The sequence below is a fragment of the Maylandia zebra genome, linkage group LG17 (genome assembly GCF_041146795.1).
Source record: "Maylandia zebra isolate NMK-2024a linkage group LG17, Mzebra_GT3a, whole genome shotgun sequence".
Lineage (NCBI taxonomy): Eukaryota > Metazoa > Chordata > Actinopteri > Cichliformes > Cichlidae > Maylandia > Maylandia zebra.
The window spans coordinates 12,639,667-12,662,126 of NC_135183.1; the positions used below are offsets into that span (position 1 = coordinate 12,639,667).

The window sequence follows — 22,460 nt, forward strand, 5'->3', positions numbered from 1 at the left end:
CAAAGTGAGTCTGGCTCCTGTGGCAGTTTTGCAGTGCTGCAATAAATATCCATCACTGCTTTCATTACTTAAGTGAACGCAGTGATGTGAGTATAAGACAGATCTAAAAGTGTGTTAGTTACAAACTAACAACTTTCCCCCCTTATTTGCTTTCAGTTTTTCTGGGATAAGTACAAATACTGATGTGTTGCGTAACCTACAACTGTTTAAGGTACACAGTTTGTATTTTATATGAAATATGAGAGAGAAACGTGCCTAGAGAGTCATTAGTCATTATGCAGCAGACTGGTTCCTGTCAGTCTTATGCTGTCAGCATTAATCAGGAATACACAAACTGTGACATTCTGGGCTGATAACCTGTAGTTATCCTTAAAATTTGTGGATATTTTTAACTTTTTATGTGTTTTTTAATTATTCTTATGAACATATTAAATATTTATGAATAGATTTTATTTTTGTATGTTTTGAACATTTAACTCTTGGGACATGTATGTGATGGAACAGATAAATGTCAGCCTCTGATAATGGCCGTTAACCAGGATACCGATATCAGTCTGATACCTGTACACGCCTATTATTAATATATGAATTTACCATCAGTACTGATGCATGAAGCGACATTATAATGTACATTGTAGAGCTTAAGCTCATCTCAGATCGATGTCTTTAATGCTCTCCTACTCTTAATCTCTCTCTCTAATTCAGAAAAGTAAGTACAATTTTGTTCTAATGTCGTGAAGTAGAAATATAAAACTTTGAAAGTAGAATTATGAAGTGATATTAGATAGGTACAAGTACTTATTTGAAGCTTTACCTACTTATCAGCACGAGAACTGAAAGGAACTCATTATGCAAATGCTTCCCATCAGCGTTATACCATAGTTGATCCTAATCTGTAACCGGTTGCCAGGTTACAGAAATCAGTCGTGTTTTTTTTTTTCTCTGTAGTGTTCATCTTTAAAATGACAACTGTGTGAAAAATGCACATGTGGATGTATGATGCACTTCATCACACGTAATCTCAGTGCTGCTCTACATTTCACATATGGCACTTTTAAACCAACAATATTCAGCCGACAGCTGTAGCTGAACAACTTCTCATGTTGAGATTTTAAATAATTCAAAAATGAGCATATAAAAGTGACCATGCACTGTTATATGTTAAGCCACTTGGGGAGGATTCACGAACACGTTCTAGCTCGTGGACCCCCACTAAAAGCTCTGGGCCCCTTGGTTATTGTAGTTCTGAGTTCCTCTGAGGAGTGGTTTCCACTTTTCAGCTGGTGTCATTTAAATAACTGAAAGAGGCCTGAAGAGGTAGAATTGTGCAATATTTTAAAGGGCAAAGACCTGTGACGCAGAATTTTCTCACCACCAGTTATCTGGTGACCTTTGAGCTGACTGCTACAATGTAGACCACTATATGAAGAAGTCAAAACTAATTCAATTACTGTGCGGTCATAATAATGTCAGAATTTCATCGTCAGCAGAGATACTGTTCTCCACAATATGTGCGATAAACTTCTACTTAAGTCATTTATGACCTTTACCTGGATCTGAATACTGCTTTTATCCAGAAACCAGGTCAAAGATGGATTTTAGTCCCTCGTTTTGTTTCGAAAAGGCTTGAAATAACTAAAAAAAAAAGAAGATTAATACATTCCTTTGTTGCATTATTACAATCTAAATATTTTCACTTGATGAGTTAAATGTCATCTCAATGCATGCATAATTAAACAAAATACGAAATGCAAACTAACATGAAAACGTTAACATAAAAACTCTACATATATAACTGCATTTACACAGACTGTGCACATATTAAACTGCACAAATAACATCAAATGAAAAGTTTACATTTAGGAAGAACAGCACAATAGTTAAAAACAGCACATCTGATTTTTTTTTTTTTTTACTGTAAAATATAAAATAAAGCGTTCTTTAGCTCTCACACGGTCTCAGAAAGTTATAGTCATTTTTCAAGTACAAGACACAGCATAACATAACTGACGGGGGACGGCGGGGTGGGGGGGTGTACAGGAGGAGTATGTGTTCACACTGTGGACTGTATGTACATATATTTCCTTGGTGTCATGCTTGACTGCCCTTGCATGTTGTTTTGACAGTTAGAGGCAAGGACATGACATGACGAAGGGAACTGAAGACGGTGACATAAAATCCCCCCGTCACATGTCTGCTTAGCCACTCCACGCACACGAGACTGAACTTATCATCCTGACACTGAACTTTTTATGAGACAGGTGTTGCTGACGCAGTGCGAGGTCGGGGGCAAAATGATTTTAAAATGTGCACCCGGTCTCTGTGGGATTAAAGGGCCAATCAGAAGCCCGCTGTCCTCTGCTTCTTAAGTTCAGGTGAGAAATGACTGAAGATGCAGAAATGAGTTTCTTTATTTGCTGCTCGTGGCCAGCGCGGGAGTGATGCTGGTTGTTATGGCATCGCTGGTGCTGGATTTCCGGTTTAAAAGGGCCTCGATCTCCTCATCATCACTGAACGTGCTCTTCCCGTACAGCTCCTTCCACCAAGCTCGATACTGCGGGGAGCAGAGTCAAAGACAATGTCTCTGTTTAAGACAGGCACTGGACACGTTTTACATCGGACAGTCACTTAAAACAACACCTCACTGCTGTATAAAATCAGCTTACAGGCTGCTGATTGCCTTACACGCATCACTGCACAGCTTACAGATGAAACGCTGCGTTATGTTATAAATTTGGATTCAAGAGTACATGCCTGCATGAATGAAGCCAAAAGTAATAAAAATCCACAGACATTAAATACAAACAATATTTCTAATTAAAAATGCAATAATTATAATCATAAAAAATAAGTCATGACTCATCCTTTTCTGTTATTTGTGTAATATTTGAGACTGTATGTACTTTTGTACACCTGCATTAGTGAACTGTTGAAGTATCAGGTTAATTACTATTATTATTCATGACTAATGCACTGTTTTGTATATATTTTATATATATTATTTTAATCATTTGAGGGAACTCATCATAGAGGCGGAGCATCTTCAGTTGTGTTTGTAATAGCAGCACTATTCATTCCTAAGTATTCATTACCACCGTTGCCTTTTATTGTTTTTTTGTGTGTGTGATGTGATTAAAGTGCAGACTTTATTTAAGGCTTTTACATTAACTGTTTATGAATTACAAAGCATTTTATACCCAGTCCTCCCTTTTTTCAGAGACTCAAATATAATTTGACACTAATATAATTTAAAGTATAAGGATTTTTTTTTTAAATACCTTTATGAAAAGCCTTTGCAGCTCATGTCTGCCTGAAGTGTAGAGCACACGGATATGACATCTCCCTGGAGATGCTCTGTTAGGTCTCTACTGCCACACCTTCTGCTGCTGGTTATTTGTAGGTCTTTGCCTTCAGTTTTGTATTTAATAACTGAAAAGCGTGCTCGTTACCCATTTGCACTGTGAAGTGAACTCTATCAACAGTCACATCGATATTAACCACCGTTTAAACTGGCAGCCATATGTGATGTGGTATGTTCTGGATCATGAACTGTTCTTTTTCTTCTCCTGGTTTCATCTCTCCAAAGAATTTTTTTCTATGGCTGGGCAAGTTTTTCAGATGTCTAATCTGTTCTTATTGTTCTTGAGTGTAACAAGTGGTTTGAGCAGATTGTTCATTTGGAAGCTCTTAAAGACCTCACATCCACTGAAATCTGCTGCTTTGCTAATTGTCCAATTACTTTTGAGTCTCTGAAAATGGTGTGATGAGTACAAAAATAACTATAGTTTTCAAAGAATTTGTTTTAATCGCCCTGAATCCGAGCTGAAAGTGTCCACTATTTATGTTTAAATACAACTTCATGTACGGCACATTTTAGTGCTATTTGAGGTACTTCACAAAAAAAATTAAAAGACTTTAAAGTGAAACGAGCAACATAACTGCACCAAAATGCAGTGCAGTTTACGGAATGCATGCTAATTTGATTTAGGCTGCTGTGAAACTTAACTGAAAAAGGTGAAGCATAACCAAAAACAGAGCTGAGGTATCAGTCGTAGTAGTAGCAGGGCCCAGTCCCACTGACAAGTTTATGAGAGCTTTTCGGCAGACGTTCTGTGCCCTTTATGCACACTTTCAATAAGTCTGCATTTTTGCTGACTTTGCCCACAGCTCATAGCATCTTGACTTAAACAGGGTTACTGAAAAAAGCAGAAAACAAGCATGTGATGAGCAGCCTCCTAAATGTTCAAAAATGCTACATTTATTACACACCTGATTTAGACTTTTTTTTAAAGACTGCTCACAGTGCACATACAGCAGGGGGAGTAATTATTTGACACTTATTTCACTCAGTGATGTGTAAATCAATTCTACCTTTTTTAAAAAAAATGTGTTGATGTTCTGTCTCGGTCCAAAAATTAGAGACTGTTCGTTTCTTTGTAAGCGAATAAACTAAACCAGCAGGGGATCAGTTATTTCATTGTTTCCCCCACTGTAAGCTGGAGTTTTAGGCACATGTGGCCTGGATCCTTGTCAAGCTGAAGAAGTTTAGATTGAGCACTTTTAAAACTTATCCGAACACATCTGACATCCTTATACACAGATATCATTTTATAATACAGTTCTGCAGCTGTTCTATATTTGTTTTTGGACTGAATACTACAACTGCTCCTTTTCCAATAACTGTCCATGTGGGAAATGCTTTTGGGCCCATGTCATGTGACATGAAGGTCATTCCATGCAGGACAGCAGCAGAGTAATCGTCCAGCAGCTGAATAGGATGAGTAGTCTTCAAACAGCGGCATGCACTGCTCTCGTCACAAAACGGCACCAGCTCTAACAAGAAGAGAGGGTTAAATGGTCCAAGTGGGAGCATAAGGAAAAGTACATGTGAAGCATCTGTTTCTCAGATATGTACTTCTCACACAGGTCCTCATTTAGGAGCTTTACTAACACCCATATAAACCAGACTGGGTTGGCTTTTGAAGGGAGTAGTTCACACTGTTGTATGAAAACGTCAGGTTTTTGTTTTGTTTAGTTTTTTTGCAATTTCTCATAGCCTCCAGCTTTTAGACAAAGAATGCTTTGATGAGCGGTATATTGAGACCAGGCTGTACCTGAACTCACAAATTAAACCCACACACTCATCTGTCCAAATGTATTGCATCTTTTAATCCACATAACCGTTTTCAGCTGTCCCAACATAACTGATTTTTTTTCAATGAATAATCAAAAGTGAAATTAATTATGATGACTCACTTCTGTTAGTTCTGTGTTTTCAAACTCCTCCAGCTGCCGCAGGAAGCCCAGGTTGGGCCCCGCACACGGCCTGACTGACCGAACCGCTGCCAGGGACTCTACCCATCCGTGACCCGTCACCGTCATGATGTAGGCCACCACCAGAGTCACGCTGCGGGACACTCCTGCCATGCTGAGAACACAGGCCTTCACAGCTCAGAGCAAGATAATCACCTCATATTCAGATTCTCTGCTTTAGTGTACAAAGAAGTGAAACCCCTTCTGTCCCAAAGCTGTGGTTAAATGCCTGATTTTGCATGTTTGATATGAGAAAAGATGAAAGGTAATGAAATGTGCAATGAAAGCTTTAACCAAAATTTTTGGCAGACAGCTTCTTTTTGGTGCTAGTGATGTGGTTGAAAATGAGAACGGGGTCGATAAAATATGAGGACCTCCGGTCTGCGATCAAACCCAGAGCAAATTCTCATGATTATGAATAAAAATCTTTTAGATCTTAATGTTGAAACTTTTTACAACATCTCTATGCCAAAATACGTAATATACTCTACCATATATCGTAACTGAATGTTTTTTTTAATATGAACAAGTATCATTTCAGATGACATGTAAAACAGGACTGAGGCGTTCCACTCACCAGTGGACGAGGCAGCCTTCTCCTTTCAGTCGGGATTCATGGATGAACATGATGCTGTCTCTGAAGTACTGAATCCTGGTGAAATGAATCACATTCACAAGATATACAACATAGTGAGGATCATGCCTTTCAACCTTAAAACTGGATTATTATTATTTATTATTATTTACCATAGCTGTACAATTTAGTTTGTAGTCGGTAAAGAGATCATGTGTTTAATTATTTAAACCAACCTTTTTAAAAAAGGATGCATTTGGATAAATTTTCTATTTTGCAAGCTGTAATTCATTTCTTTTATTTATAGAAATGGGGCAAAGAGCTCATACATATATGCAGGTTTTATATATATTCAACATTTATTCAAGTACTCACAGGTTTTGCTTGGAATGGTCAGCTGCGGATATACAAAGGTATGTGATGCCCTGTGAGAGAGGGAGCAGCTTCATTAAAGAAGTGAATACTTTAGTCTCAAAAGTTAACATGATAGGAAAAGGCGAGTGCTCAACTATTGAGCAGGGGTCATTTGTTTGAAAACTGGAACTAAACTCACTTCTTGTTTCTCACTTCCTATGGGACAGCCCCTGAAACCTTGCCCCTCTGGCCCTGCCCATGTGGTAGGTCACGACATAACGATGTTTGCTTGTGTTTGTCTCTGTGCTTGTGTGTGTGTGTGTGCTGTGTTGTGCACCTGGCAGCTGATGGTACATGCAGTGGACAGAAACCACCTCGTCCTGGTATGACTGCACCACTGCAAAAACCCCTGAGCCCTCTGGGACAGACCGAGTCCTGGAAGTGCTCCAGACAGGTGAGATTGCACGCACAGAGCCCCGACAAATGCAGACACATTTATAAATACCAATGAAAGTGCCCATATTAAAGACATGCCTAAGGTTCATGAAGGCTAAATTATTATTTCTGATAGAGAGAGTCAGATTATGCAAACGGTTACCGAGAAGTCCTCATATCTTCACACTATCACTCTTATAGCTCATCATGGCCTTGACTCAGTGGTACTGTTTGTAAAATCATGACTACACTCTAAGTCAAAATATATGAAAATTGTGGATAAATGCAGACATTTATTTACTTTACTTGCAAAAGGAATATTTGGGGCTTGGAATTAGTTGCAAAAGATGACCTTTTATTTTGCAGTATGATAATTAGGTTCATATACAGTAAATGGCACATTTAGAGACTTGGCCAGATGTAAATGCGCAGACCACATCATCGTTGCAAATTCTACCTTCCTCTCTCAGGAACCATCACGCTGTCTTCCAAGAAATCAATCAGTCCGCGGTTTGACTGTTAGGTATGCAAATAACCCATCCCATCTGGCCACTTGGTCTAAAACAGACCTGAGTCATCATTTTTGCCTCAAAACTCAAAAAGTTGCATCACACATGATTTTGTATGTTTTAAAAAAAGCAACTGAATAACTGTCATCACAGTTCAGAATGAGTCCGTAGGGCCAGACTTCACTTCAGGCCCAAAACCTTGTAAAAGTTTTGGTGGTTGACCAGTTTGAGTAGTGATACTGTAATACAAGTTGCTGTTTCTCTTCACTGTTCAATGAAACATGCTAACATGGATGGAGAAAGTGTAGAGAAATCGCTGAGCGCTTTTCATGTTCGCTTTCAACAAGAAAAGATGAAAGTTGTGAAAGCGGACACTGAAGATGGCAAGCGGATTCAAGATTTTCAAGAGACAAGTCCCAGTACGAAGCCGACGGGAGGACGTAATGTATTTAATGGGCTCAGATGAGATCAGGAGACTTAAAGTCAAATCATTCAATCTGTAAATAATTACAGGCTTGTACACATCAAAAGTGTGCATCATTTCATAAACTCTGACTCAAGGTATTGTGTATTTACAGAAAGATACCTCAGAAAAACCTCAAAATCAAACTATTTGTTCAGTAAAACTTACATCTTCACACATATTTTATGCTTCAATCTATCAGCTCCTCACATTCACTAACACACACACAAACACACACAAAAACACCTTTCCTGCTGTTTCATACACAAATTGCCACATCTAAATGCAGCACTGAAAAGCCAGAAACTTTTTTTTGCAAAGTTCCACTTTCAAGACTTTCTGGACCTCAAGCTGCTGAGCTAAAAGCATCTCGTGTGAACAATACTGTGCAACATCCACTAACCTTGGCTTGCATCTGCCTCACAGCTGCATCAACTGAAAACAGCATTCAGATTTTCATATATATACTAGAATCCCACACAATATCGAGGACCCACAGTCAATTAGAAAATTGCTTCTCTGGTGAGAACTGGTGAATTCCAGGTCTTATGACTGAATTTAAAAAAAGAAGACAGAAGACACATGTGACTTTCACACTAATTGAAGTGGTCTCTTTCAATAGCCTTTGATAAAGATCTGATGTTGATAATGAATGATCTGATGATCATTCAGCCTTTAAAAACACAAGGTGACCTCAGAAGATTAGAAATGGAACGATTTATTGCTATTAACTGTGTCTGTATGCAGTGTATCATTTCAAAGCATTTGTTTAAAACTTGTCCTCTCTTTTCATAAACTTGTTAAGGTAATAACTATATTTGAAGCAGCTCTGTAAACATATTAAGGTGGGAAAGAGGCTCTGGGCTGACAACAATATCTCACAGTTTCAGAATGAGTATTAATCAGCAGGGGGACACAGCAACCACAGTCGTGCTCAGAGGAGCTTATGTACTTTATGGTTGGGTTAATGTTGAGGTCAGGGGGTCGTGCAATCTGATGCAAGACATTAAAAAAGGCCTCACCTCCAGAACGGGCGCAGCTGTATCATGGATGGACAGGATGTGGGTGATGTTGTGCTGAGCCAGCAGCTCCCCGTCTCGAGCATCTGTGGAACGCAAAGAAAATCGAGAAATACACGATACACCCTGCATCCAATCACCAATCACACCGTGTGAGCTCCAAACTAAATAAAGCATCTTCTGCCCAACAACAACCCCCCTCCTGAAGTGACTTCCAAGCAAATGTGGCCTTAAGATTTCAAAGTTTTGCTCTGGTTTTGAACTGAAAGAAAAACCGGAAAACCAGTGTTTCTAAAACAGTCCAACAGCTTGGCCCAAAAGCAAGAAACAGTAATTGTTCTAATCAAATTTTGTTCTTTGAAAGGAAGCCAAATGTTTTCTACCTTGGACAGATGTGCCTTGAGCATTTTTTCTCATATGCTTTGCAAGTTTGCAGGATGCTGATTGGGGCCACCTATACAAGAGCAAGATGAGTTTGCACTGAAACCTCCTTAAAGCTAAATTCACTCAATAATTAAATGTTTTGTCATTGGAACTCTTATTAACTGTAGGACACAACCAACCAATTGCATCATACAGTAAGAAAACAGTGTGAGTGGCATCAGTGCACAGAACACTTGCAGAGGAAATACAACCCTAAATCACTGGATGACCGCAGCGTCAATGTTATGCAACAAGTGCTGCAGTGTGTCATGAGATAAATAGTTTAGTTGAGTGTCAGATGCTGATATAACAGTGAAGTGACGAGAGATGATTTTTTGCTTAGGGCTGAGAGGTTCAGCACCACTCAAGGTTTCTAGGTGCTGGCCTAAAACCTGCATCCTCCCATTCAAATCCGTCAGCTTCCTTCATGAAAGATTACGTTTTTCTTTTTTTCCCCCATGGTTAAATATTAGTTCTCAAGGAGAGAAATGTTTCCAAATCTCTTCTGATTTCTAAAGTGCTAAATTTAAGTGTTGTCATCATGGCTACCTTTATTTCTTTTATAAAGTCAGGTTGTTATAAATTCAGAGATCAAGCCTTTAGTAGTGTTGAAGCTGATGAGATTGGGACTAAAGATGTGGGATTAAGCAAAAACATAGAAGATGTGATGAACATTGAAGAAACTAACAGCTTAGTTTAGCAGACTAGCAAAGCTAAGCAGAGTACAGACTAGCTCAGAATAGTAAGAGTAGAACAGCAGTAACGCCTGTAAATATCCAAAAGTGGCATTGATGGAACTTTCGCAGCCAAAAGCTCCAGCTCGCTTTGTATGTGCTAAGTCATGTAGATGAATGAAGATCAAAGGCCTGCTTAAGATTAAAAAGGTGTCACATTTCCTATTTGACAGCAATTCCTTGAACATACTTTATTTCTAAAAAAGAGCTGCCTGCATTTTAAGACGTTTCCTGTGTAGTCATGATTCTTAATGTGTGCAAAGATTAAAAAAAGCAGCCCAACAATTGCATTTGGTGCTTTATGGAAACGTGTGGAATGTAGTTCACACCGAGGGACACCCCCGCGCCATGGGGCATCCCCTCCCACACCACCGCTCAAATATTCACATCAGCGCTCAAAGTAATGTTTCCCCCAGCTGCTGGCAGATTTATACCTACTCAGAGGGTAAAAAACACACTTTTTTTTTGTTAAAATGCAATATTTCAATAGCTCAGCTTTACACTGTGACCTCTCGACTCTATAGAAACTGAGCTCAGTGTAGCATCTCACCACATGCCCCTCCGTATGAGGAACTGAAACAAACTACTACTACATTATCCGGAAAATAAATCAATTTTTTTACACACATGACAAAAGGCACCGCAGCCTACCTTTGATATTTCCAAGATAAAGATCAGGCAGGACCTAAAAACAGTTCAAAATTGTGTAAAATGGAAAATGCAGAAGTTAAAGAAAAAACAAGATCTTGGGGTTGTTGTTTTTGTCTTTTTTAGAAAAATATCATGGCAGGCTCTGAAGGTTTGATTTCCTAGATATCGTTGTTGATACTGTACCTTGTTTATTCCGTTACCCATCTCTGCCAAAGGTGAATAGATAAGCACACTGAATTTAAGAGGAATTTGAAGTCATAACTGGAAAGTGATTCCTTTAGGGAGACGCTTAAAGCAGCAACTTAACTGTCTCTAGTCACTAACTGCTACTCGGTTTAAAGGAACCCTGACAACTTTTTAGTTTAACTCAAACTACCATGAAGACCTCAGCTCGTCCGTCTCCCTGAGTGCCACTTCATTGAGAGCACGTTTTCCTCAGAATGTGACCTTAGCACATGTTTATATTTAGACCATGCGTTGGTCATGGGACCATGGATAGGCACATAGCAACCAGACAAAGATGGTTGAAGGCCAGAACAGATCCGATGGCCCAGCTATCACTATCTGCTGAGCTGTCAGCACCCTGCTAGGAACACCTTTGAATGAAGCTCAAAATCAATTATCTGTGTGTTCCTGCTGTAAATGAGAGGGCAGCTGTCTTAAAACCAAGATTGCAATCAGGATTCTTTCTCTGTGTTTATCCATTCAGATCAAATTCAGTCTCTATTTCTACTAATATCTGTGACAACCTCAAGCCAGTGTTACACGTTTGTGCCCAAGAGTTGCAAACCAGTGTGGCAAAAAAAATCCCCACAATTTTCTGTTTCCTAAAAACAAGTTGTACTTTTCAAATACCCGTTCTAATATTTTCTAATAACAAAGTAGTGCTTTTAAACCTAATTTCGTCTTCGATTTCAGAATTCCCCCATTTATGTCTAATTTTGTGCTTCTCAGTGGACATCCTCTTAATTCTAACTCGCTCTGTTCATTTCCAGTAAATCTGGCTACATCTTCAGTGCATCGCTCTGAGCCGATCGAGGTATTTTTAGCCCGGCTTTGTCTTGTGTTCCTCTGTGTGGTTCAGTGTGTGTGTGTGTGCGTGCGTGCGTGTGTGTGTGTGTGTGGCACAGAGACAGGCAGGGGAGAGTGGAGGCGTTTACAAAAATCTGCCTGCTGCCTGCCTCAGAGAACTAGGTGGAACAGCTCATCGGCACCGAAAACTCAAAACCATTGATAAACAAAACAGCTCACACATTAGAAACCATGATGATACATTAAAAATACACCTTGATCAGAGCTGAGAGAGTGCGCGTCTGTGTGTGTGTGTGTGGGTGGAGGGGGTGGGAGATTGGGTTTCACAATAAAACTGTCTTTTTAACAAGAAGAAGAGGAGTCTTTCGGGTTTGAGGAAGGTTTGCACATCAAGCCATCACTTTATCGAAAGCCGTTTTTGGGCTCCAACTTAATACTTACTTTTTAAATGTACTTAATTATTAGTTTGCTTATTAAATTGCCTCTTAATAGTGAGGAAACACGTTGTTGTGTGTGAAACAGTCTAAAACCTCAAACTATCTCATTTATGGCGAAATAACTGAGAAAATCATCACATTTGAGAAGCTGAAACCACAAGACCTTTGTGTCTTTAGCCACAGGTCTTTGTAGCCACATGCAAGCCTGTCTCTCTGTGGTTGGCTGTGTTGTTGTGCTGGCACACCACTTCAGTTTAATATTGCAACAATTATTCCACGAGTTTCTCTAAAATCCTATACAGACGTGTACAATCACCAGAGGTTGAAACCTACTCATTTTGGTGAATTTGGGACTTGTCCTCTACAGCTACCATGAAGTTTATGGTAGTGGAAATATCTGAGAAATCACAAAATATTCAGCGTCTCTTAAGGATGAATTCCAATAACTTTGGTGCAAAGTTTTCCTCTCCAGAGGGTCAAAGATGTTGCTTCATTCATTCAAGCCAACATCAGATAAGGGGTCTCGTACACGTATTCATATTTCCCTGTCAGTCCATCCCCTGACTTTACCTTGAGGTTGACATTTGACAGATATCTGATTACACACCCATGAAATTGCGTGAAATACTCAAGCTCGCTCAAGGATTAATGTAGGCCTTTCGTTACATAAACAACAGTAGAAAGATGGCAGGAAATGAGGGGGGAGAGAGCAAGAAGGAAATTGATATGCAACAAAGCTTCCCGTGAAAGGAGTGGTTTCAAAGGGCTGTAACATTTCAGATGTCTCACAGGGATTAACCATTCTGAGGTCTTACTGATCCAACACACAGTAAGTTCTGTAATCAAGTAAAAGAGGGTTTTTTGTCATATCACATATAAAATCTGGAATATTTCCATATGTAGTGTAATGTTGATGCTTTATGGTAATTTTTAAGTGTGTCACCTTCCTCAAATAAAGTCCATTAAAAGGTAAAGGATGAAAAAGGAAAGAACGCTTCCTATAAAACAGAAAAGGAAAACCCTATATGAATTCTGAGAGTATATTTTGTCGGGCTTAAAGGCGGGAGTCTTTTTAAAGAAAAGCCTCTTGAAATCTATAAGTGCTTATGAAGACCAACTGTACAAAATAGTGCTGAAACCTTTGGAGCCTTTTAGGGACTGAAGTTAGACATCTGTATCTGTCCACTGTGATTCTTCTGGTATCAAAAATGTCTATGATTATGCTATAACTCATAATTCCCACTCATTTTTTTTTTATATCGTAGGGGTGTTTACGCAGTAGTCCAGAAGGAATTGGGCCCAAAGAAGCTCAAACCCAAAAATGTCAATGTGGTGGAGTAAACATTTTTCTTCTGGAAATTTAAATTCAGCATGTTTCAGGCGTTGAGACGATATTTGATACAGTTCCATTTTTTATAGGTTTCAGTTGTAGGAAAACACCCTTCTGTAAGTATTAGGACTATTACAGCACTATAGGGCACTTTACAGCATCCACCATCTTGATTGGATTGTAGCAGCAGCTTCAAATCACCTCACACAGCTGCTTCTAATACACATGTGGAGGTTTCTGTTGCGGTTCGGCTACGTTTTTAAACTGTTATCATCAGAGGAGTTCTTTCTCGTTGTAAAACCTTAACCAATCAGCATGTATATACAACACAATACCAGCATTTTACGGACAAAACTGACTTCAGAAGTCAGAAAAACCAGAAACAAGTGTTTTATTTCCATTCTCTTCCGCTTATCGATTCAGGGTCGCGAGGAGGGCTGGAGCCTATACCAGCTAGGACAACAGGCAGGGTACACCCAAGACAGGCCACATAGGGCCAGTTTGTACAACTGATCAATTCTGTATTTTTGAGAACCAAAAACAGATTATAGCCACACACCTCTATTTGCGTCTTTGTATTTAGGAATATCTCACGAGTACCCCCTGCTGCAACCCGGTTTAACTGCAGCTAATTGCTGTACATTGGCGTTAACAGGATGTGGAAAAGCTCTTGTAGACATGTTGAGTTTCTTGGTTGTAGAAGCAGTCAAATGAACACTGCAGAAAGACATCGTTCAGTTAACCTGCACCATGAGCGGGACTAACGACAATATCGAGCAGATCTAAGCCAAAGTCCCTGACATCTCCTTTGGGTGGAGCGTCATAGTTTCTCTTTTCTGCGCATCTTGTTCATGTCTTTTCTTTTCTTTACAATTTGCAAAGCTTCAATCCTGACATTGAATTGAAAACATGTGACACACTCAGTCACACACTTGGTCTTCATGGGACAATAACCCAGACATCTTGGAAACATTCACTTAATGACCTCCTTTTCATGAAGGAGTATATCTCAGAATATAAACCATAGTTTGTATTAACTTCACTCCACTCGTTAGCTCTAAAAAAAAAAAGAAAAGAAGAAGAAGCAGATTCCAGATCTGAAAAGTAAAGCCAATGTATTCCGCATTCTTTATAATGGCCAGCAGGGGGCAACTCCTCTGGTTTCAAAGAGAAGTCTGGATAAAAACAGCTATGGGCTCTCATGCATATGTCCTCAGTTCACAGTCACATAAATCTCTTGTTTGTCACGTCCATTCTCAAAACAACAACAACAACAACGTGGTGATGACTGAAATTTCACAATAAAGCGTCACCAAACAACTGGAGAAGTCCATCTTTTATATACAGCGTATGGCTTCACCCCACTTCTAAACACACAGCAAAGCCAGTATCAAAGCAGACGTGCTCAGCTGATTTCTATTCAGATTAATAACATGCTGATCCATGAGAGGTCATGTTAACAGAAGCCTGTTAAAAATCTGCTCTGCCATTATTTAAGACCTGCAGCCTGCGCTCGGACTGGTGGGTCAGCTACTTCACTCCAGTGAGCCTGACATGTCAGAGTGACGACGGAAAAGTACAGTTTTCAGATCAGCTTGTGATTTTGGATTCGCCTTCGTACTTTCGCCTGAAAATATTTCACTGGATAAACGGCGACGTTGAAAGTGCCACACTGATCCCAGCACTTCCTTTAAAAACAAACACGCAGGGCTGGAACGTGTGGACTTTGGTCCACTTCGGAGAGAGACTGTACAATTTTTAACCAGCCAAATCAAACCTGGGGACTGACTGAGGACGTGCTGAGTGTGCGCACCGATCATACATGGCGCTGTTTTTACTCGGGAGACGTGGCTTTAAGAGAGCCATGACAGCGATCCGGCCGTACTGGTAACAGTTCTTACTGTCTTCATACTGTGTGCACTGTGAAATGACACGCACGACTCTGCAAGGACAAACTGCACAGAGCTGCAGAGACCACGCAGGAAATGCGTTGGGTTTTCTTGCAGTCGTAGTTCTTGCCTCGAGGTTTGTTTGATTCCAGTCCACTAGATGGTGTAGTATGCCCACTCACTACAACATAGTGTTTATGAACCAACTGTGATATTACGACAGTATCGATTATATATACCTATAAAAACTGATGTAACAGCCATTTATATTTAATGCGAGTTTAATGTCTGTATTCGTCTTCATCATGGCCACACTGTGTCCTTTATCTGTCACAAATATTACATAAATATAATATTCTAACACGTTTTAATGTCGTAAATTATACTTTGCAAATATTTTAAATGCAGAAAAGGGGGTTAAATTATTATATTATATTATATTATATTATATTATATTATATTATATTATATTATATTATATTATATTATATTGTCGATCTGGTGAATAACTGTTAGGGATGTTTTTGTTTAATAGCAAATAATAACAATAAAGTTCCTTTTTCATCCTTTATCCTTCCGTGACTGTCTTTCAAATTAAAGCTAAACACCTTGCTTGTAGACGGATAATATTTAGAATAATCTCATCGTCATTTAATGCATAAAGTGTTTGCCTCGAGGCTTTTGCAGGAGTAAATCTTGATATTATAGATGTGTTAGACTGCAAAACATTACCTTTAAAAAGATTACTGCGGGGTTTTTTTTGTTTGTTTTGTTTTGTTTTTAAAGGATGGAGAAATATCACAGTCGCGCACATAAATATATGACTGCCATCACGTGATGGTAAATAACCACCAGCAACTATGAGCTGTTGCAAACACTGTTATCTCTGAACATGTAATTTGCCAGTAGGTTAGTTTTATTCAGTAAATGAATAATTGCTGCATCTGAACTGCTTATAATCAAAACTCATATGAGTTCATGTACACCTTTTGTTTTATTCAAGTACCGTTGTTGGCGCACTTTACTCAGAGCCTTTGATTTTCACAGCTTTGAAATGTGTTCTGCAGTAATGTAGGTAGAACATTTACAGTTCATCCCAGCAAAATAGCTTTAATAGTAACAGAGACCAAGAATAAGAGCGTGCCATACATCAGCATTCTAAATCTACAGGAACAGATGCTGTCAACGAGGGTTAAGCTGAACAATGGTTCCATTTTTCAAACCTGCTTTTAAGAGCCCATAAAACCCAAGATTCTTCTATTCTCATAAAAGGTGAACAATGTGATTGCTGTAATTGTCCTAACAAAGGACGACTTTATCTTTGGTTGTAACATTCAAAGTAACTATCCCACCTTATTCTGCTATCCACAGCTCATTTTGACTGCCACCGTCTCCTCGTGTGTTTCCCTGCAGCTCTTCAGTGGCCTCAGGCAAGAAGCCTGTTAATGGAGTGGATCTGTACTACGAGCAGACAGGCAGAGGAAAACATGCTGTGCTGTTGCTTCCTGGCGCTCTGGGTAAGTACAAGCACACGCCTCCTTTTAATGTAGAAAAGAAGTTTGGCTATATGGGAAGACATCAAAATCTTTATACTCAAAATATCTCTGTTGTAAGAATAGCATATCATTCAGTACAGTTTGATTGAGTCCTTTAAGCATCTAAAAGAAAAACTGCTATATTTTCTACCACAGGAAGCACAAAGACGGATTTTGGTCCTCAGCTTAAGTCTCTGGCCAAAGAACGCTTCACTGTAGTTGGCTGGGATCCCCGCGGGTATGGACAATCCCGTCCCCCAGACAGAGACTTCCCCCCTGACTTTTTTGAGAGGGATGCGAAGGATGCAGTTGATCTTATGAAGGTTTGCTGATAAACTCAGGGTGAAAATGATTACCAATCTGACCTTTACAGGTTACAGAGAAGCTCCTTCTCTGGGGGGCATGTGAAAGAAAGGAACATATGGGGACTGATAAACTTCATGCTCAGTTCAGCGTGTCGTAAAATGATAAAGGTCTAGAATTCATTCAAAATGGAAAATAAGTTAAATTCTGCAATCCAAAACCTGCTAGATTTTACTACAGTCTAATATCTGGATAAATATTAGAAAGCAATACTAATCCTAATTTTTTTTTTTTTTTTTTAAGCCACATATCGAGTTTTACCATTTATGGAAACTCCCATAACAAAACAGATAATGTATTGGCAGGAAATTACCTTAAAAAAATTACCTGGACCTTTTCTTTTTGGTCTTTCTTTTCTTTTCTTTTTTGCGCAGTTTAGAGAAAGTGTTTAAAGCACAATTAATAAATTATTATATACAGTTAGTGTATATGCCTCCTCTATTCTCTGCTTTGTGTTCTGATCAAAATTTAGGCAACCCTGACTTAAATGATGTCTAATCCACGGTCCGATTCTAATACTAAGACATGTTATTTTCATACACCAATATTAAAATTCCTGGTTTACGAAGCTATATCCTTCTTTTACCCTTCAGTAATGAACATGACAAAAAGCCCCTGTCTGGGGTTTTAGTTTCCGGTATGAGGCTACAAACAAACCCCCTCCTTTCAATACTTATTTACTGCAATATTTTGTATGCCAATCAAATTGCTTTTTGACCATCATCATAACTCTTATGAAAATATACATTTTGAAATCACTGGCAACCTATGAGCTACACGTACAGTGTGTGAAATTAGAAGGCTGCAGAATCCAACACAGCTGTTGTATGTTGGTAAGCTTTAATAATATTTTAATATTCTCTTTGATTTTTCTCTTTGATCTTGTTATTGTATACTATATGTTCCAATAGTGGATACTCATGTTACACACAGCCAAAGTTGCGAAAAAGATTGTAAATACTAGATGCATACAAGTAATCTTCACAGGCACATTATTCTGGCCCCGCCCACCTGTTATTCAAATTTGAGTGATGATTCAAAACAGAAAATTTAAAGGCCACCCCCACCCCCCACCACCAACCATTTGCATGGTTCACTGTTCAAAATGTCTTAGAACTGTGAATCATGCAGGAAGGATTCTGTCAAATAGGTTTCTCACAATATCTGTACATTCAGAAGCATGAAGACTAATTGTCTTCTGCATTATTTACTGCATTTCATGATTTATATATCACAATTCATACACAGATAAATGTACAACTGTCTGGTCTTGCAGTTAAAGAAAGTTTTTGCATTTTTTTACAACAGCAAGTTGTGTTACTGCTTTGACACAACCTACTTTTTTTTAAAAAATCATTTCTTTGGCAGACACTGGGATTCGGCAAGTTCTCCCTGCTTGGGTGGAGTGACGGGGGAATCACGGCTCTGGTTGCAGCCGCAAGGAACCCCGATCTGATCAACAAGATGGTCGTGTGGGGAGCCAATGCTTTTGTTTCCCAGCAGGACCTCAAGCTTTACAATGGTGTGTCACGTTTTATTGCCTTGGACAAGTGGCAAGTTATTCGAGCTACAAATTGGCTTTCACTTGAATATGTGCGCGTTGTGTGTTTGTGTGTGAACGGTTATGTTGTGGGAACACTCAGAGGTGCGTGATGTCTCCAAATGGAGTGCGAGGATGAGGCAACCCATGGAGGAGGTGTATGGGGTGCAAGTCTTTGCTAAACTGTGGGAGGCCTGGGTGGATGGAATCGCACAGTTTGTCCACAGACCAGAAGGTGATGGCTCTGTGCTGTTGCAGGCACACTAGACAATCTGAAAAGACACTTGTTAATTTTGTCTCTTACTAATGCAGATAATCTGAATGTTTCCTTTTTGCTCTCTGGTTAGGAAGCATCTGCATGGAACTTCTGCCCCTGATCAGCTGTCCAACCCTCATCATCCATGGAGAGAAAGACCCCATGGTGCCAATTCTCCACCCTGAGTACCTCCTCAAACACATCAAAGGTTCACGGTGAGAACGCACAATAATATTACCACAAATTGATGAATTTCACTTTTAGGTACAAGCTAAATCAAGATTTTCATCCCCAAATCTAGATTGCATTTAATGCCAGAGGGGAAACACAACCTCCACCTGAGGCATGCTGATGAATTCAACACACTGGTGGAAGACTTCCTAGAAGAGTGAAACCACGGCTTCATTATTCGACTGTGGAGAAAAAGAGTTGGTGTTACTTTAAAAATAAAATGTAGAATGTGAATTGTAATGTTATTTTGATTATTTTTTTATGATGCAATCTTCATTTGGAATGTTAGATTTAAAAAAAAATAGAAATATGCGAAACAGCTTTTTACACAAATTAAAGTTACAATTTAATGTAAATAAATTCCATTTGTAACAAAATCTGGGTTCCATCCAGCTACAGACCTGTGACAACTGTCTTTTTTTTTTTTTTTTTTTTTTTCCCTTTTTTCTGCCTGTCCCATTTGGTTCTTTAGCCATCAGAATTGTTGTCTGAAGACCAACAAGGATACCCAATGGATTTACTTTGCCAAATGGATCATCGTGGCATTGCCGTATTGGTCCATTTGGTCGATCTTTGTTTTTATTATTTATTATATTTTATTTTCAGATGTTACAGACGGGACAGACATGAGTGAGGGATAGGAAAGGGAGAAAGAAAGAGGAAGGAAAGGAAAAACAGAAGGGGGGAGGGACAGTGAGAAAGGGGGGGAGAAAAAAAAAAATCTCCTGGATCACCTGTTGAGAGAAGAATAGAAAACAAGCAAAAAAGACAAAAAAACAAAACAAAGCAACATACTAAACACAACACCATCGCATTAATCTAGCTAAGTGTAAACAGCAGTAAATACTAAATATTCAATGTTGTTGTGCAGCACGCAGGACAGATGTGCTTCGAAGTAGCAGCCAAGAAAGGTGTAATTTGGGTCTACGAGCAGTGAACACCCGTGTGCATACCTGTGTGGATCAGCGCGCTTGTATTCCAAAGGTTTCTCCATGTAACGATCTGCTAGGGAGTGTGGGGAGCCACAGCCCCGTCCTCCAGGGTGTGAAGCAGGTATGGAGGAGATCAAAACTCCAGACATCCAGAGGCCCCCAGAACACAAGAGACCAAGGAAGACCAACAGAGGGGCAGCCGCGCCATTGTTCCAGTAAGAGCTGAGGAGAGTCCCAGATGAGGGTTCACTCAGCAGCCGCGGAGCAGAAGCCAGGGGGAGTTGCAGTGACGCGCCCATGAGCTCCGCCGGCCGCCAGCTGTGCCTGAGTGACCGAGCCCCAGGCCGAGAGGCCGGGGGCACCCCACCTCCGAAGGGGCCCGAGCGAGCCCCAGGCTCCAGGCCCCGATAAGCGGCCGCCAAGGAGTGAGCCGGTGTGTACCTGGACGCCCACCCCCAGACACAAAGAACCACCAACGCACCGACACCTGAGGGAGTCCGACACCTGAGGGAGTCCGCCACCGGCAGGGGAAGTGGTGGTGGGTGGAGATAGGCCTCCAAACCTTGGAGGGCCTGAGGTGTCCCCAGAGAGGTGGCGTCTGATACCCAACCTGACATATAGACACAGACATACAGGCACACACAGACACAAACATCCATTCCCACCCTCATGCTCTCATATGCACTCACTCCACACTCAACCAACGTGGAGACAGACATAAAGAGACGCTGTACACACGATCACACTCCCCAAGCGTACTCTACAAACCGGGTCTAGGTACCCTTGCCCCTGGAGGGGGGAACTGCACCCAGACCCAGGTGGTGTTACCCTTTTCCCTGCGGTGGGGAGAGGCAGACCGCCCCGACTCCGCAGCAGCAGGGAGGCCCCACACTCCAGACCGCAGTCGGACGGCCAACTCCTCCTAGCCCTCCCGCTCCAGCAGGCTGCAGAGAATGGGGGTGGGAGAAGACTCTAAACCTCCCTCCACCCGCTCATTGTAGTGTTGATGTATGTGTGTTCTAAGGTGCAATTAAAACCCAGGAGGGCATGGAGCTACCTGCCAAGGAGCAGCAGGTAAGCGCATAGTCCCTCCTGATAGCCCTCAATGTCTAAGTGTGTTTAAAATTGAGAGGTGGGCAACGACGCCAGGGGTGAGGTGTATACCCTGATGGTAATTTGGACTCCGTGATTGTGCCCACCCCAAGATAAAATGGGATAAAATTGAGGCAGAGGCAGCCAGAAGGGGACAGAGGGGGGGGGGGGGGGGGGTAGCCTCCTCTGCACCCTGGTGACATACCCCTACTCCAAGGCCCTGCATGTGTGGGTGGTTGTGGTGGAGCGGGAAGAGGGAGGCAGCTGGAGATGGGGAGGGAAGGAAGGGAGGGGCAGGTAACCCCTCCCTGGGGCCAGCTCCCCCGCTGACCCCAGTAGGCACTCCCACACGCCAGGGAAAGGGGGCCCAGGCCCATCCAGACCGGGGCCCAGTGCAGCAGCGCCCCCCAGCCCCACAGAGCCCAGGACAGTCCACCCAACCCCACCACAGAGAAAACTGCACCCACCCCACCATCCACTCATCTTCTAGACTACATAAGACAGTAAACGTCCAGGCTGAGATCTTCCTCCACCTCTCCTGTATCTCCCCCTCCTGCAGAGAGAGTTCCTGAGGAGAGGAAAGCTCCTGCAAGATGTGACCATCTCCCCCACCAGTTGAAGAGCCCCCCAGGTGGCTCGACGCACCGACGGCACCCTGCTCCAGGGCTGGGCCCCCATGCACCCATCCGCCCACAACCCCGGCAACACACCAACCAGGACCCAAGCCCCCGAGGCCCGGCCCGGGCCCCAGCCCAGAGACGGAGCGCCCCCAGAACCTCACGCCCATCCCGGACCCACCCAGGGCCAGCCAGGCTACCAGGTCAGTAACCCACGTCCGTCAGCACAGACCCTCCCCTAGCCCCGCTGCACACAGCCGCGAGGAAACAGTCACCCGAGAGCCAAAAGAGCCCCCAACCGGACATGACCGCTACCCCGGGTTGAGCCCCCCAAGGAAGATGCCTCCGGGGAACCCCCCCCCGACGCCCTAAGCCTGTCCCTACCCCCACACCAATCACAACAGTGAAGGCGGGACCAAACTATGACCCCCCACCCCCACTAGGTGATGGAGCTGATCAAAGGAGCCCAGAGCAATTGATCTGATGTGGTGGCAGAGGCTGTATCAAGACTAATGTAATCTAATAGATAATTTCTATATTGGTTAGAATTAAGATTATTTTTATTTTTCCAGTTCATGAGGACTGTTTTCTTGTCTATGCATAGGGCAGTGAAAATCATATGGGCTATATTCTTTTCTGAAGTGACATTATCTAAGCTGCCCAACAAACACACTAAGGGGGAAGTTGGAATGTTACATTTCAGACACTTTGATAAGTCTTCACATATCTCG

General features: G+C 41.3%; 2 protein-coding genes across 2 annotated transcripts; one reads left to right on the forward strand and one right to left on the reverse strand.

Annotated features, from left to right (window-relative positions):
- Positions 1–1,647: 1,647 nt before the first annotated feature.
- LOC101469916 (dual specificity protein phosphatase 22-B) lies at positions 1,648–10,897 on the reverse strand. Its single transcript, XM_004571758.3, has 7 exons — positions 10,659–10,897; positions 10,476–10,509; positions 8,671–8,753; positions 6,263–6,312; positions 5,891–5,965; positions 5,257–5,428; positions 1,648–2,554 (listed from the first exon to the last, which is right to left on the reverse strand). The coding sequence occupies exons 1-7, from the start codon at positions 10,677–10,679 to the stop codon at positions 2,411–2,413; spliced, it is 579 nt and encodes a 192-aa protein (XP_004571815.1). The 5' UTR covers positions 10,680–10,897; the 3' UTR covers positions 1,648–2,410.
- A 3,804-nt stretch (positions 10,898–14,701) lies between these two features.
- Positions 14,702–19,322, forward strand: bphl (biphenyl hydrolase like). Its single transcript, XM_012924858.5, has 7 exons — positions 14,702–15,161; positions 16,577–16,680; positions 16,855–17,021; positions 18,430–18,583; positions 18,705–18,836; positions 18,949–19,072; positions 19,159–19,322. Exons 1-7 carry the CDS (start codon positions 15,097–15,099, stop codon positions 19,247–19,249), a joined length of 837 nt encoding a protein of 278 aa, XP_012780312.1. The 5' UTR covers positions 14,702–15,096; the 3' UTR covers positions 19,250–19,322.
- Positions 19,323–22,460: the final 3,138 nt, after the last annotated feature.

Excerpts from the sequence above, each read along its gene's own strand:
- LOC101469916 (XM_004571758.3), bottom strand. The coding sequence starts at position 10,679 with ATGGGTAACGGAATAAACAAG. Across the intron at positions 10,510-10,658 it reads TGGGTAACGGAATAAACAAG|GTCCTGCCTGATCTTTATCT; the intron begins GTACAGTATCAA and ends AACTGTTTTTAG. Across the intron at positions 2,555-5,256 it reads AAAACACAGAACTAACAGAA|TATCGAGCTTGGTGGAAGGA; the intron begins GTGAGTCATCAT and ends TGCTCCCCGCAG.
- bphl (XM_012924858.5), top strand. The coding sequence starts at position 15,097 with ATGGCGCTGTTTTTACTCGGGAGACGTGGCTTTAAGAGAGCCATGACA. Across the intron at positions 17,022-18,429 it reads ATGCAGTTGATCTTATGAAG|ACACTGGGATTCGGCAAGTT; the intron begins GTTTGCTGATAA and ends TTTCTTTGGCAG. Across the intron at positions 18,584-18,704 it reads GGACCTCAAGCTTTACAATG|AGGTGCGTGATGTCTCCAAA; the intron begins GTGTGTCACGTT and ends GGGAACACTCAG.